This window comes from Notechis scutatus, chromosome Z (genome assembly GCF_049901735.1).
Source record: "Notechis scutatus isolate UNSWTSFEM ecotype Mainland chromosome Z, rNotScu1.2, whole genome shotgun sequence".
Taxonomy (NCBI): Eukaryota; Metazoa; Chordata; class Lepidosauria; order Squamata; family Elapidae; genus Notechis; species Notechis scutatus.
Genome location: NC_142025.1, coordinates 55,235,934 through 55,250,888, shown reverse-complemented (window position 1 = coordinate 55,250,888; position 14,955 = coordinate 55,235,934). Strand labels below are relative to the sequence as shown.

Here is a 14,955-nt window from a genome sequence, read left to right as displayed (position 1 = left end):
AATCGAGAATTAGCCGCATAGTATGGAGAGCACAGGAAACAAAGAAGCAAGAGAACTAATAGAACTGACAAAGAAACAAAGACTGCAGGACCCAAATGGAAAGCAATCCTTCTCTCCTAATTCCCAGATTAGTCTATATGTCCCTTAACTTTAGTTGCTTTTTTATCTATCTATCTATCTATCTATCTATCTATCTATCTATCTATCTATCTATCTATCTATAATGAACATTGATCAAATTGGCAAATTATATATTCAATGAAAGCTTTCTGACAAAGTATAAACAAATTTTATTAAGTGTATTTTGGGAAGTCAATTTTGGGAAGACACACCACACAAATTTTTTCCACCATGCACATTTTATATGCAAATATTTACACCAGACTGACAATTTCTAAAAAAACAACAACAACCAACTTTTCATCTTAATCTTTATTATCATGGTAATGCAACAATAATATCTTGGAAATTTTGAGGAATTAAATGGTGGGAATATAAATTCTAAATACTTAAACAATGTCAGTATCTAAATAATATAGGATGAAATAGAAGTAGAGGAGCTGCATGAGGTCATGAATAGGTATTATGTAATTATAGTTAGTAAAATAGCAGAAAATTATGCTTTCTTTCTATACAGACATACAGGTAGTCCTCCACTTACAAAAGTTCATTTAGTGACTGTTCAAAGTTACAATGGCACTGAAAAAAAGTGTCTCATGACCATCCAAAAGGTGCTTTTTTTCAAGAGGCAACTAGACTTTCTGGTTTTTCTTTCAAGATGTTTCGGTTCTCATCCAAGTTCTTGGATTAGAAATGAAACATTTTCAAAGAAAAACAAGAAAGTCCAGTTGCCTCTTGAAAAAGCACCTTTGGGACAAATCAGGACCTGGATGATTGAGAATCTCCATAGACATGTCTTATAACAATTTTTCAGTTATGACTGTTGCAACATCTCTATGGTCACGTGATTTACATTCAGATGCTTGACAACTGGCTCACATTTATGACAGTTGCAGTGTCCCAGAGTTATGTGATCCCCTTTTGTAACCTTCTGACAAGCAAAATCAATGGGGAAACCAGAGTCACTTAACAACCATGTTTAAGAACTGCAGTGATTCACTTAACAAATGTGGCAAGAAAAGTTGTAAAATGGAGTAAACTCATTTAACAATATAAATTTTGGGCTCAGTTGTGGTTGTAATTTGAGGACTACCTGTACTAAGACAGACCAAAGGTAGCTATCGTGTTCTGAGATCTAATAGGAGCTGAAATAGCATACATGCAGAACCATATAAATTTTATATCAATATTAACAATGTAGAAAAACAATTTCAGATGTATTTTTAATGATTGTCATAAAGGACATTCCTGAAAACAATAGTTGGAATGTTTTAGCAAAATGGATCTTGAGCTGAAATAGCTCAGGGTTTTCAGCAATTGTGACAATTCCTAGCTTTTTACCAGCTTATTACCATTTTGTCATTTTTGCTAAATGACACAATTTTCTTAAATTCAAAATAAATATTAGTGTCAGTTTTTCTGAAGCATTTAATATTGAAGCAGAAATATCATTCTAGCTTTTGCTTCTCCCAATGTAATTTAGTTTAACTGCAAACAAAGAGTAATTTGAATATTAAAAAGATTGAACATCACTTTTTTTAAAACTGCTGTGCCACCTTAGTAATGTCAGCTTTATTATTGTAGAGAGCATTGGCTCCATCAAATGGTAGAATGCTAAACTGCAGGTTTCTCTTAGCAGAAAAAGTGTTTGCCTAAGTTAATATTGATTTTTCGCAATTGCCTGGACTACAATCTGTAGTTTTCTTGACAATGTTAGAATGAATGAGCTGGAAGGGACCTTGGAGGTCTTCCAATCCAGCTCCTTGCTCAAGCAGGAGAATCTACACTATTTCAGATAAGTGACTGTCTAGATTAAATGTTTTCAGATTTGGTTTGCCATTGCCTTCTTTTTAGGACTGAGTGAGAAAGATTGGCCAATGGTCACCCAGCTTCCTTTGTACCAAAGGAAATACTAGAACTCCAGAATTCCTCAATTTTAACCTGATGCCTTAACCTCTACACCAACTAGCTCTTTTAGATGCATGAAGAAAACTATCCGTAAAATTTAAAATTAAAATATACTGTAATTAAATGAATATATCAGGCTATGTTGTTAAGGAAGTCCTTTCTTCAGATTTCTATGTCTCTTGTTCAGTTTCATTATACATTTATATTTTTTGAGGCAGAACACTTTATATAAACCATGTATAATTTTATAAATATCTCTATTCTTGCATACTGTTTTTTAATATAATTATTCTAGATGTTGTACTTGTTCCATAGGGAAATTGAACCAATTTAGCAATCAACTTTGTTGTATTTTCTCAAACTTTTCCAACTTTATAATATCATTGATGAACTAGAAGAATGAATGGCATTCTAAGAGAAGCATGAACAATAGATTTAGATCATAGCACAAGATCTGGCAATTCATTTTTATCTTTTTTCTAAATACAGGCAGCCCTCAACTTATAACTACAATTGAGCCCAAAACTTCTGTTGCTAAATGAAACATTTATTCTTCTTCTTGTGCCATATCTGTCATCGGACATTGGCGATCTTGTTGGTGATTCTATTTTTATCAACTGCCACATGAAAAAGTTTCTGTTGAGTTTTGTCCAAACCAGTCCCTTATATTTTGAAGCCATGATGTTCTTCTGCCTGGACCTTTTTTACCTTCATTCTTTCCCTGGAGAATTAAGCGAAGTATGCTGTATTTTACTGGGTGTCACATTACATGTCCAAAATATTCTAACTTTCGCTTTTTTATGGTTTTGATGATTTCCCTTGGCTTTCCCAAGTGGCTTATCACCTCCTCATTTCTGATTTTATCAACCCAACTTATACATAACAGCTGCCTGTAAATCCACATTTCAAATGCTTCTAGTCTGCTTTGACTTTCTGTCACTCACTCCATAGAGCAGGATAGAAAAGATGTAACATCTGACAAGCCTGATTTCTTCAATGTCATGACTGCAGAAGACCTTTCTCATTTTGAAGAATGCTGTTCGAGCTTTCTCTATCCTTGTTTTTACTGCAGTGATCATGTTCAAGCTTTTGTGATGGCACAAAGGCAACACAGTCACATAAGTAAGAAAAGTCCCTTTAATACTCCAACTTTGCCACCAATGTCCAGGTTAACTTCGGCTGGAGAAAAAAATCTCCCAAGAACAGTCTTTAAGTGGAAGAAATTCAGTCCGAAAACAAAGTTAATACAAACTGTAAATAAAAATTCACACAAATCACGCTGCAGCAATTAACTTGACAGGGCAGGATAAGGAATTGCAGACTTGAAAGGCCAACAAAACACACACAGTTGGGAAGACACCAGGAGCCCAGATAAGCCTCGACAATAACATATGACAATAACTCATGATTTGCTTCCAATAAGTTGCTGTGCGCAGCTTTCCTTTTTAAACACTATGTTCCCAGCTGCAGCTAATGAAGGGAATCAGGGCCCTTTCCTCCACCATAAGCCATGCAACTCACGTTGCTCCCTTCTCCATTCCTCCCTGCGTGCCCTAGGATGAAGAGGGGGTGGGCCTGGGTCTTCCTCCGAATTCCCTCTCCCTTGCTCTACCTCTCCCCTGCTCTGCCCAGCTGGATTGTGCCCTTCCCCAGTTTCTTCCACAGCTAACGGAGCCACACTGCCATTCCCTGTCAGTTGCTTGGCCTCCCCCTCTGCCCCTGTGCACATAGCTGCTAGAAGGTGAGAGCAGCTAAAGCAGAAGGGGCAACTTGAGAGTAGGGATTGCCCCTCCCAGAAGGGATAAAAGTCAGTCCTCAATGACGAAGAGCTTTGCAGGAAGCAAAACAGTTGAATAATCTCCGAGTTTTTTCTAGGTTTTTGGGTTGGTTTATGTTAGCCTTAATTGAACTTCTGTTTCTTGGCAGCATTCGACAGCACTGAAAAGCGTGCTCTTATCTAGAAGAACTGTGTATAATGAGTTTTGGCTGGGAATTCAAGTAATTCCCAGCATCACATTAAAAAAGTTTTACTTTTAAATTCAGCTTGTGTTTTATTAAGTTTGACGAAGCCTGGGTCAGAACACTGGCAAGCAGAACTGTGTCATCAGCATATCTTAAATTGTTGATACAAATGCCATTTATTTAAGGCTAGCATCTATGTTTTTTAATGCTTCGTTAAAAATTAATTCAGAGTAGATATTAAACAATAGTGGAGACAGAACACAGCCCTGTCTTACCCCTCTTTGCATTTCTGCATCATCTAAGTATTTTCAGTCTCGTCTCACAATATAGATTCTTTATGATTTGGATGTCTTTGTCACCTAGTCCCACTTGTTTCAGGATTTGTAATAGTTTGTTGTGTCTTCTTTTATCAAATGCTTTTTCAAAATCAATGAAGCACATGTAAACCCTGAGATTGACATCTCTACAATGCTGTGCAAGAACTTGAATGCTGAATAGGCCCTCTTGTGTACCAAGATTGTTTCTGAAACCAAATTGTTTGTTATTTAGATGCTCCTCAATTTTTTTGTATATTCTTGTATCAATTATTCTCAGGAATATTTTCAGGGCATGACTCGTTAAGCTTATTGTTCTGCATTCAGTACATTTCTTTGCATTTATTTTTTGGGGGATTGTCACAAAGTTGACTTTAGCCAATCATTTGTATCTTTCCTGTTTCATATATTTGATTGAAGAGCTGCCAGTAAAAAAAAAATTTTTTCCAGTAAAAATTTCTACTGGAATATCATCAGGACCTGTGGCTTTTCTTGTTTTCACTATTTTTATTGCATGTTCAACCTCCTCCATAATGATGTTTGGTCCAGTTGTTATTTTTCCTATATCAATATCACCTCTAGTATCCTCAAAACATTATTCAATATATTTTTTCCATCATATTAGTTTTTCACCTTCATTTAAGATAATTTTCCCTTCCTTGTCAACTAAGTTGTTGTTGGTTTTCTTTTTGTAAAGTCCTGCTGCTTTCACTTTTTTGTGTAAGTTGAAATGATCATGAATATGTTCTGTCTCTTCTATTTCTTTGCATCTCTTTGCAAACCACTTTTCTTTTGCCAGTTGAATTTTTCTAATTATTGTCTGCAATTCATTGTATTTTTCTTTGTTTTTATTTTTATAAGAGCTTCTTTCATCCATAAGATGAAGAATTTCATCTGATGTTTTTTTGTGGTACCCCCTCTCTGTTTGGAGTTTGTTACCTCTACTATTGCATTTTTAAATGTATTCCAATTCACTTCTACATCTTTATTATTTAAGTTGTTGGTTTCTCTTAAATGAATTTCTAGTTCTTCTTTTATCTTATCTCCATGTTTAATAATGAAGTTACTGTCAATTCTCAGTTTAGGAAGATTCGGGTTTTTCATCTTTTTTAGTTTTAGATGGACTTCAGCAAGTAATAGATTATGATCGGATGGAAATCTGCACCTGGGAATATCATTACTAATTTTACTGAGTTTCTATATTTTTTGTTTATTGTAAAATAGTCAGTTTGGTTCATTACTTTATTATGTCGTGTATCTGCTGGTGATTTCCAAGTGTAGAGACATCTTTTTGGTAATTTGAAAAAAGTATTCATTACAATGCCTATGTTCCTTGCAGAAGTCTACAAATCTGTCACCTCTACAATTTCTGGTTCCTAAGCCAAAGTTTCCAACTACAGGAGTATCACTTCCTTCTTCCACTTTTGCACTGAAGTCCCCCATGAGTATTGTGATATCATTACTTTTTAGGATTTTCAGTGCACTGCTTATATCTTCATATAACTTCTCTAAAGCCTCATCACTGTCAGCCGTAGGAGCATAAACATGTATAACATTCATATTTACTGGAGTACTATAAAATTTGTTAAGTGAGTTTTATCCCATTTTATGACTTTTCTTGCTACAGTTGCTAAGTGAATCACTGCAGTGGTAAATTAGTAACACGGTTGTTAAGTGAAACTGGTTTCCCCATTGACTTTGCTTCTCAGAAGTATACAAAAGATGAACACATGACCTCTGGACTCAGCTACCTTCATAAATATCAGCCAGTTGCCAAGCACCTTAATTTTGATCATGTGACCATGGGGATGCTGCAATGATCATAAGTGTGAAAAATGGTCATAAGTCACTTTTTCAGTGACATTGTAATTTTGACCTGTAACTAAATGAACTGTTGTAAATCAAGAACTACCTGTACTTCTAAGGGAGAGTTTAGTTTTTAGTCAAGGGTCTCCAGACACTGATTGGGGATCGGTCCCGGTCCACAGCCTGTTAGGAACTGCTCAGGGCAAGCAACCAAAGCTTCATCTGCATATGAGAGATGTAGGTAGTATGTGAAACCATGCACACGCACACTGGTGCTGCAGTTGGGAGCTGTTGTTTTTAGTAAATATGGCACACACAATTGACTTTTTCATCACACTAGTCACTTTGAACTTAAGATTTCTTTCTGAGTTACACACCACAACCTCAGAAAACTTTATAAATACATAAATGAAATTTGTTAAGTTTATTTCAAAATAAGCAGAAATAATTTGGGGCTGCAATAGTTGCTAAGGAGACACAACAGTTCCTCTGAGTTTATTAGCAGATAGAAAACTGAATGGTAAGCTACTATGTACAAGTTCAGTAAAGATCAAGCTGAATCCTTTAAAAATGAATGAACTATGAATAGAAGAAACATATTACAGAAGAATACATGCAAAATATGTATAATGCTGGAATTATATATGTCTTAATATAATTCATGACATAACTATTTTGAAGCTGGTTATTTTTTACTTTGGCTGGTTATTTAAGACAGTACCAGTTTTATCTGTATGGCTGCAAAGACTTAATACCAGTGAAAATTGACTAAATATTGTTTATAAATAAATATTATTCCATTCTATCTTTTTCTCTCATTTAAGCAAAAATGTATATTAGCGGTTTTAAGTCATTTTAGGCAACACTTACAACTGTTCTTCTTTTGCTTTCTTGTCAGAAACCAGATAAACTGTTCCAAAACTTCCACGTCCAAGTTTTTGATAAATATTGTATCTTCCTGCAATCAGTGTTTTTGAGTGGATAGAAATAGGTATAAATGATGTACCATGCTTAACTGTTTCCTGGAATTTCAGCATTATTCCATAGAATCAAAGTAGCTCAGGTAGATTCAGTAATAATTAATACTGAATCTACAAAATTAATAATTTCTTGATCATGAAGGATTATTCACCTGCAAGAGGAAAAAGAATATTCAATATAGTGAAATATATAACAAACTTAAGATTAGGTTTAACATACTTCTTTTCCATTATATTACTGTAACACTAGTGCAGTAGTAGACCTTATGGAAGCAATTTTCTTTTATATTCAACCTTCACTGCTACCACAAATAAAATATATCAATAGCTGTATTTGAACATACTAACCCCATGATGGTGAACCTATGGCACGCGTGCCACAGGTGGCATGCAGAGCCATTTGTGCAAGCACATGAGTCCCAGCCAAACTTACCTGCACTGTGCATGCGCGCAGCTCCCAGCTGATTTTTGGCCCGTTTGAGGCTGTTTTTGCCCTCCTGGAGGCTCGAGGGAAGCTTCTGCAGCATTGGGAGGCCAAAAAACAGGCCTTCTGGAAATAACGGAAGTGCCCATATTCAACCTCCGGAGGGCCTCTGGAACCCGGGGGAGGCCATTTTCGCTCTTCCAGAGGCTTGAGGGAAACCTCTGCAGCCTCAGGAGGATGAAAAATGGGCCTTCCTGAAATACCGGAAGTGTTAAAATGGGCCTGTTTTCAGCGTCTCGAGGCTCCAGAGGTTTCCCTCAAGCCTCCAGGAAAGCAAAAACAGCCTCCCCTGGGCTCCAGAGGCCCTCTGGAGGCTGAAAATGGGCACTTCTGGTATTTTCGGAAGGGCCCATTTTTTGGCCTCCCAAGGCTGCAGAGGCTTCTCTTGAGCCTCGGGGAGGGTAAAAACGGCCTCAAATGAGCTGAAAATCAGCTGGGACGCATTGCATTGTGGGTGCTGGCACATGCGTGCACTTTCAGCACACAACAAAAAGATTCACCATCACTGTACTAGCCCATATTACCAGAACCACACTTTATCAAGTTAGCCTATTTGCTAGGATGGGTGAAACACAATGAACAACTCCATCACATTTATATTATTAATTTCCTTCACTTTCATTCAGACCTTAGAAACCTGGCTTATGCCACATCTATTGATGAATATTCATTTTGTACTATATCGCTCTTATCTTTTTAAAATTTATTTGTCTACATGACCTATTTTTCATTTTCAGCAATTATTTATAATCCCATTAAAAATCTTCGCTAATTGATTGAAAATAAAATATCATATTGTATATGTGTGTGTGTGTGTACATATATATGTGTGTGTGTGTGTGTGTGTATATAGATATATAGTTATAGAGAGAGATATAGACATAGATACACACACACACACACTATATATGTATATACACACAAACACACATACACACACTGTTGAAAGGTAATGCCTTTCTCTTTTGCAGGTTTGAATTTCCCAGCTGGGAAGACGCAGGATGGAAGGATTTGAAACTAGCTGTGTGAAAGCTGGAACTAGTTTATTGTTCTCAGGAAGGCAAGTGAGTGGCAAGATCAACGTTCACCGGGGAGGGGTGGGGTAGCCTGTTTTCTAAACTATGAGTATACCTTTTTATACCCTTTTCTCCCTCTAAAGTTGATCTTTAGGGTTTTGTGTTTGTGGTTGTGTTACTGGCTTTAATCCTTCTGGTGATTGTGTCCTTCTACCCTGAGGGTAATCTCTGTGGGGAGGAAAGTGAGTGAATGTGTTGAATGTGCTTGATTTGTTTTTTTTATAATCCAACCTTCCTTTTTAGCCCTTGGATAATGTTTGTTCTTTGTAATTAATTTTTTTGTGTTAGCTAAATGCGAATAGAAAGCCCAGGATGTTGCAAAAACTAAGTTAATCTTTTGTGTTTGTTTCTTTTCCAATGTCCCGCGCCTCAGGTTTGTTTCTCTCCATCCTGATTTAATTCCTTCATGTCTTGTTTCTTAATATATCTTTTGTACACTGTAATGGTTCTGATATTTTATAAATGCTTTCCTTTCTAATGTGCCTAGAGTTCTCACTTGAATTTGGTTTATTTCTTTTGGATATTTTGTTTTATAGCAATTTTCAATGGTTTTTTTATTCTAATATGCTTAGAGCTTTAATTTCTTTAGCTTGGGGTATTTGTAGGATAAAGTTTGCATTTGAGTGTAGTTTATTATCTATTTGATTTCTGGTCTAGCTTTTAATGGTAACTTTGTCCCAGTAGAGGTTTCTGGTCTGGTCTTTCAATGGCAAAACTGTCTCAGTGTAGTTCCCTTCCTACACTCCAATACACCACTGCCATAAAACTATATAATTAGATATATATAACTAATAATTATGCGGGACAAATTAAGCTTCTCTTTGAATGCAATCCTGTATTGATGCCATCACTTATTTATTTTGAATTTTATTTCATTTTGTATAGGATCACATATTACATTAGACAATGGAATAATTGTTTTAATGATAAATTTCATTCTTAAATCAGATCCTCTACTATATACATGGCTTTGCATTATGGCTTACATTACTGATCTATATATTATGAAAACTCTCTTTTTTGAATCTTTAAAAAAGAAATATTTTTTTGTGTAAGACAAAACTTGAAATAGGCTAACATAACCAATGCATCTAAAAACCAAAATCCGGGACTCCTATGGAATTGAAATCTAGCAAATTTCAAAAAGCATTTTATTACTATAATAAAGAAATATCATATTTCTTGTGGCCAACTCTTATTGTTTGACTGGGCTATACAGTCCAATATAGGCTATTTTCAAGGTAGAAACAGCTCTGAATATCTCCCTGAATATTTAAGAATTTTTCAAGTACATTAGAATGAAGGAATCTGGTAAATAAATATCTCTAAAACAAAGACATGCGTCATGGGTCATCTAGTTATTAATAACTTGTCTACTAACATTCTAAATGTTGTTAGTCACACTGCAAAAACTATTTGTCAGCCCTGAAATGACCAGTTGCAAGCAAACTGTCCCAGGGCTGCCATTCAGGGAGGGGATGACCTACCATCACCATGTCTGGAGAGCCTGCAATCAGCTGAGAAGCCAGGGGGTGGGGCAGGCGAGCACATGAAGATTCTGCTGGATTAATTGTGGGTGGACACCAGGTTAGGGGACGCCAGGGGGTGGGATACATGCACATACTTAAGGTTGAAGGGATAAACTGCAGTTAGCACTTTGTTTGCTTCTTGGATTGTTGATCGCTTCGTGCCAGGTTTTACACTTTCAAGGATAAATGCTTCAAACTGAACTGTGTTGTCTGGTTTTTTGATGCTGAACTACAGAAAGTGATACTATTTGTCAGATCTTATTTCTTTAAAAAAGGCTTTAATCTCAAAACCAGCAACATATCTAATATTAAACAGTAGATTTTTATCGAATTGGTCACAAATTTCAATGAGCATTACGGATTCAAAATTTATAACAATACTTGGTATTGCATATCCAGCTGCTGAGATACTGACATAATTTGTGTCAAGGACTTGAACTCAGCAATGTGATTTCCTAATAGAGTGCAACAACATTCTAATGATTAAAAGTGATTTTCACAATAGAACGAGCTGTAACCTTGTAAGGCCCTATCTAAAAACATGAAATTCAATGTAGAGAAGAGTAAAGTCTTACACTTAGGCAAGAAAAACCAAATGTACACATATAAACTAGGTGAAACCAGGCTTAGTAGCTCTGAGAGGGATTTTGGAATCTTAGTAAGCAACCAATGAGCTAACAGTGTGTGGCAGCAGCCAAAAAGCCAATGCAATCCTAAATTGTATTGATAGAGGAATACAATCAAGATCAAGTAAGGTGCTAATACCACTCTATAAAGCTTTAGTAAGACCACACCTAGAATACTGCATCCAGTTTTGATCATCACACAATAAAAAGATGTTGAGACTCTAGAAAGAGTGCAGAGAAGAGCAACCAAGATGATTAGAAAGCTGAAGGAAAGGAGATTCAGCCTAGAAATAAGGAGAAATTATCTGACAGAGCAATCAACCAATGAAACAACTTTCCTTCAGAAATTGTGGAAGCTTCATTACTGGAAGCTTTCAAGAAGAGACTGGACGGCCATCTGTCAGAAATGGTATAGGGTCTCCTGCCTGGACTGGGGGTGGACTAGATGACCCACAAGGTTCCTTCCAACTCTGTTAATTTGTTAATAGGTTTTCTTTTGTTCTCTACTTTTCTTGTAAGTTCTTCTGAGATTCTCTGAAACAAATCATGAACATATGTCTATAGGATAGAATTTCTGTCCTCTTTCTCTCCCTTCCATTCCATTTGGTGGCCAATATACTTGGTCAGGCTTTTAAAATAGGCATTTAGGTGAGCTCTATTGATGTTCTGATTTTATTTTGGGATGTTGGTATAAATTTCTGATAATTTTTAATCTCTGTATACCACCCGAGTCACTGCAATGAAATAAGCAATTCTTTAAGATAAATAAATTCACTATGATTCAGTTCACTGATATATAAGCAAAGTGCATCTCTGCAATGAGATATGAAATGCATCATTATTTTTCCATAAAAGCTCAATTTCTTTAGCTGCATGCCAATTCATCAATAGAGTCAATGTTCCCACTTTAAAAATGGGTTATTAGTATAAACTTTACCAAACATAAATTCTGCAATACTTAATTAAAGGTCCAGTTTCTCTGTCTATGTCAGGCTACAGAACTTTTCCCATCCAATTAACAAGAATGAACTTCTGAAAACCAAACGTATCAAAAGAAATCCTTTATTGAGATGAGACAATTCATGTAGGGATTTAAAGGAGAGTCTAAGGCAGGGGTCTCAAACTCAATTTACCTGGGGGCTGCTGGAGGCAGAGTCTGGGTGAGGCTGGGCCGCATAAGGGATTCCACAAAAAACGTTGTTTAAAAAATATCCTCAAATGTCATCAACAGTTAATGATTTCTCCAATACATGAACTGTCCTGAACACATGAATGGAACATTGAATGAAGATCATGAACAGTTCCTCAGAACATGGCTTCTCCAGCTTACTCCTTGCTGCCAGAGACTTGACAACGCTTCCTCACATATCTGAGCCACATTTGGCTTGAGAGAGGAGGCACTTGAGACCCTCAGTATGGCTTGAAGATGATCATCAGTAAGTCTGGACCTGTACTTGGACTTGTTAAAGTTCAGGGTGGAGAAGAAGTTTTCGCACAAATATGTGCTCCCAAAAAGGCACATGGTCCGCTTGAACATTCAGGAAAGCTCAGGGAAGCTGGGGGGCAATTCTCTCAAAAATTGCCCATGTTTGTCTGCTTTTCCATTCACCTCCCTAAATTTGGCCTTGAGGTCAGAGTTGCATTGCAGGTCAATAAGCTCCATTTGAAGCACAGGAGGGGCATCTTGCACATCAAAGGTGAAGGGGTCTGCAAAAAATTGAAAAGTGGCTCTGTGCGTCTTGAAGTCTGCAAATCTTTGATCAAATTCCTTCTGTAGCTTCAAAATAGCATCAACATACTTCTCACCACTGAATGGTGTTCCTGCATCCACAAGTGCCTTGCATGCTGGGAAATGGCAAAGGTTTGTCTGAGAGAGCTGGGCTTTCCATAACACAAGTTTTGTGGAGAATGCTCTCACGTTGTCATAGGCAGCACTGACAAGCTGCCCCTGGCCTTGTAACTTCTTGTTCAGTACATTCAGCTCATGTGTGATGTCGACAAGAAAAGCTAAGTCCATGAGCCATTTCTGATCATTCAACTCGGGAACAGCCATCCCATCCTTCTCCATGAAGGCTTTCACTTCTTCTCTCAGTTCAAAAACTCTTTTCAAGACATTTCCCCTGCTGAGCCAACATACCTCAGTGAAACAGAGCACATCTTCATATTCTGACTCCATTTCCTCTAAAAAAGCACGGAACCTCCTGTGCTTTAAGCCCCTGGATCTGATGTGGTTGATGCATTTCACAACAACAGACATCACGTTGTCACACTTCAGGCATTTGCTGCAAAGGGCCTGCTGATGGATAATGCAGTGCAGAGGGTGTAGCCTCTTCTACACCCTCCTCCTCAAGTTTTCTCTGAACAAGTGCCACCAGTCCATTTTTCCTCCCCGTCATTGATGGCGCTCCGTCCGTTGTTATTCCAACAAACCTATTCCATGTCCGGCATTCTCAATGGCATCACACAGCTGGTGAAATATCTCATGAGCGTGGTCTGGCCATGCATTGGAATTACTCTGAGCAACTCCTCTGTCACTTCAAAATTGCGATCAACACCACGGACATAAATTGTGAGCTGAGCAGTGTCAGTTATGTCTGTGCTCTCATCAAGAGCAACTGAATATACATCAAAACATCTGGCTTTCTCACACAGTTGATGATAAATGTCACTTGACAGGTCAGAAATGCGCTCTGCCACTGTGTTGGCAGAAAGGCTGATGTTGCTGAACTGACTTTTCTTTTCCGGACAAACTATACTTGCAGCCTGTAATATGCATTTTTTTACAAACTCACCCTCTGTGAATGGTTTTCCCGCTTTAGCAATCATCTCACTAACCATATAGTTAGCTTCGACTGCTGCAGCATTCTCTTTGGTTGCTTTCTTGAAGAAATCTTGTTGCCTCACTAGACATGTTTTAAGGCTGGCAACCCGGTTGGCTCTCTCATCCCCCTGATATTTTGCACATTCCTCAGCATGTTTAGTTGAATAATGACATTTCAGGTTGTATTCCTTGTGCACTGCAACTTTTTCAGTGCAAATAAGGCATGTCGGGATGCCCCTGTGCTCAACAAAGAAATACTGCGTCTCCCACCTTTGCTGAAATTGTCTGTGCTCGTCACCTATCTTTCTCTTCACTGCAGGCTTTGACAAAGACATGATGAGGGTGTGACAAAATTTAGTTTATTCCACTTGATGTCGCTCTTGTTCCACGTTTCATAGAAGTGTTTAGCCAGCTAGCGACGCATGGAGAACGTCTCGACGTGTGACGTCATTTCCGCCTCTACTTGTCACAACAGCGCGGCGGATGATGAACAGCCCGGTAGCAGTTGCCTTTCTCTGCGTTTGATCGTGGCACTTGTTGATGGTAGAAAGTACCAGAATGGCGACCGCAAAAAAAGGCGACTGCTACCGGACTGTTCGTCATCCGCCACACTGTTGTTACAAGCGTAGTGTGCATGAAGTCGGTGTAGCTTAGCCTAGCACTGAATGTCAGCCACGACAAGGAATGGCGGGCGGGACTTCCTTCAGAAGGGCCGCACTAATATTATACTTTCATATCACGGTGGGGGCCACAGGATATCGTCCTGCGGGCTGCAATTGGCCCACAGGCTGCGAGAATGAGACCTCTGATATATATACACTGCTCAAAAAAATAAAGGGAACACAAAAATAAGACATCCTAGATCTGAATGAATGAAATATTCTTATTAAATACTTTGTTCATTACATAGTTGAATGTGCTGACAACAAAATCACACAAAAATTATCAATGGAAATCAAATTGAGCAACCCATGGAGGTCTGGATTTGGAGTTACACTCAAAATTAAAGTGGAAAAAAACACTACAGGCTGATCCAACTTTGATGTAATGTCCTTAAAACAAGTCAAAATGAGGCTCAGTAGTGTGTGTGGCCTCCACGTGCCTTTATGACCTCCCTACAATGCCTGGGCATGCTCCTGATGAGGTGGCGGATGGTCTCCTGAGGGATCTCCTCCCACACCTGGACTAAAGCATCTCCCAACTCCTGGACAGTCTGTGGTGCAATGTAGCATTGGTGGATGGAGCGAGACATAATGTCCCAGATGTGCTCAATTGGATTCAGGTCTGAGGAATGGGCAAGTCAGTCCATAGCATCAATGCCTTCGTCTT

At 37.9% G+C, this 14,955-nt stretch overlaps 1 protein-coding gene and 1 pseudogene across 4 annotated transcripts in view; both read right to left on the bottom strand.

The window, feature by feature from the left end:
• The window catches only part of NEK11 (NIMA related kinase 11), a 222,668-nt gene that overhangs the window by 202,128 nt on the left and 5,585 nt on the right, over positions 1 to 14,955 (bottom strand). For all 4 annotated transcript variants that reach the window (XM_087946118.1, XM_087946119.1, XM_087946121.1 and 1 more), the window contains exon 2: positions 6,981 to 7,242. In XM_087946118.1, the coding sequence (XP_087802244.1) occupies positions 6,981 to 7,147 (167 nt within the window). In that variant the 5' untranslated portion in view covers positions 7,148 to 7,242. The remainder of the gene's footprint in view (positions 1 to 6,980; positions 7,243 to 14,955) is intronic.
• LOC148128875 (general transcription factor II-I repeat domain-containing protein 2 pseudogene) lies at positions 12,343 to 13,062 on the bottom strand (annotated as a pseudogene).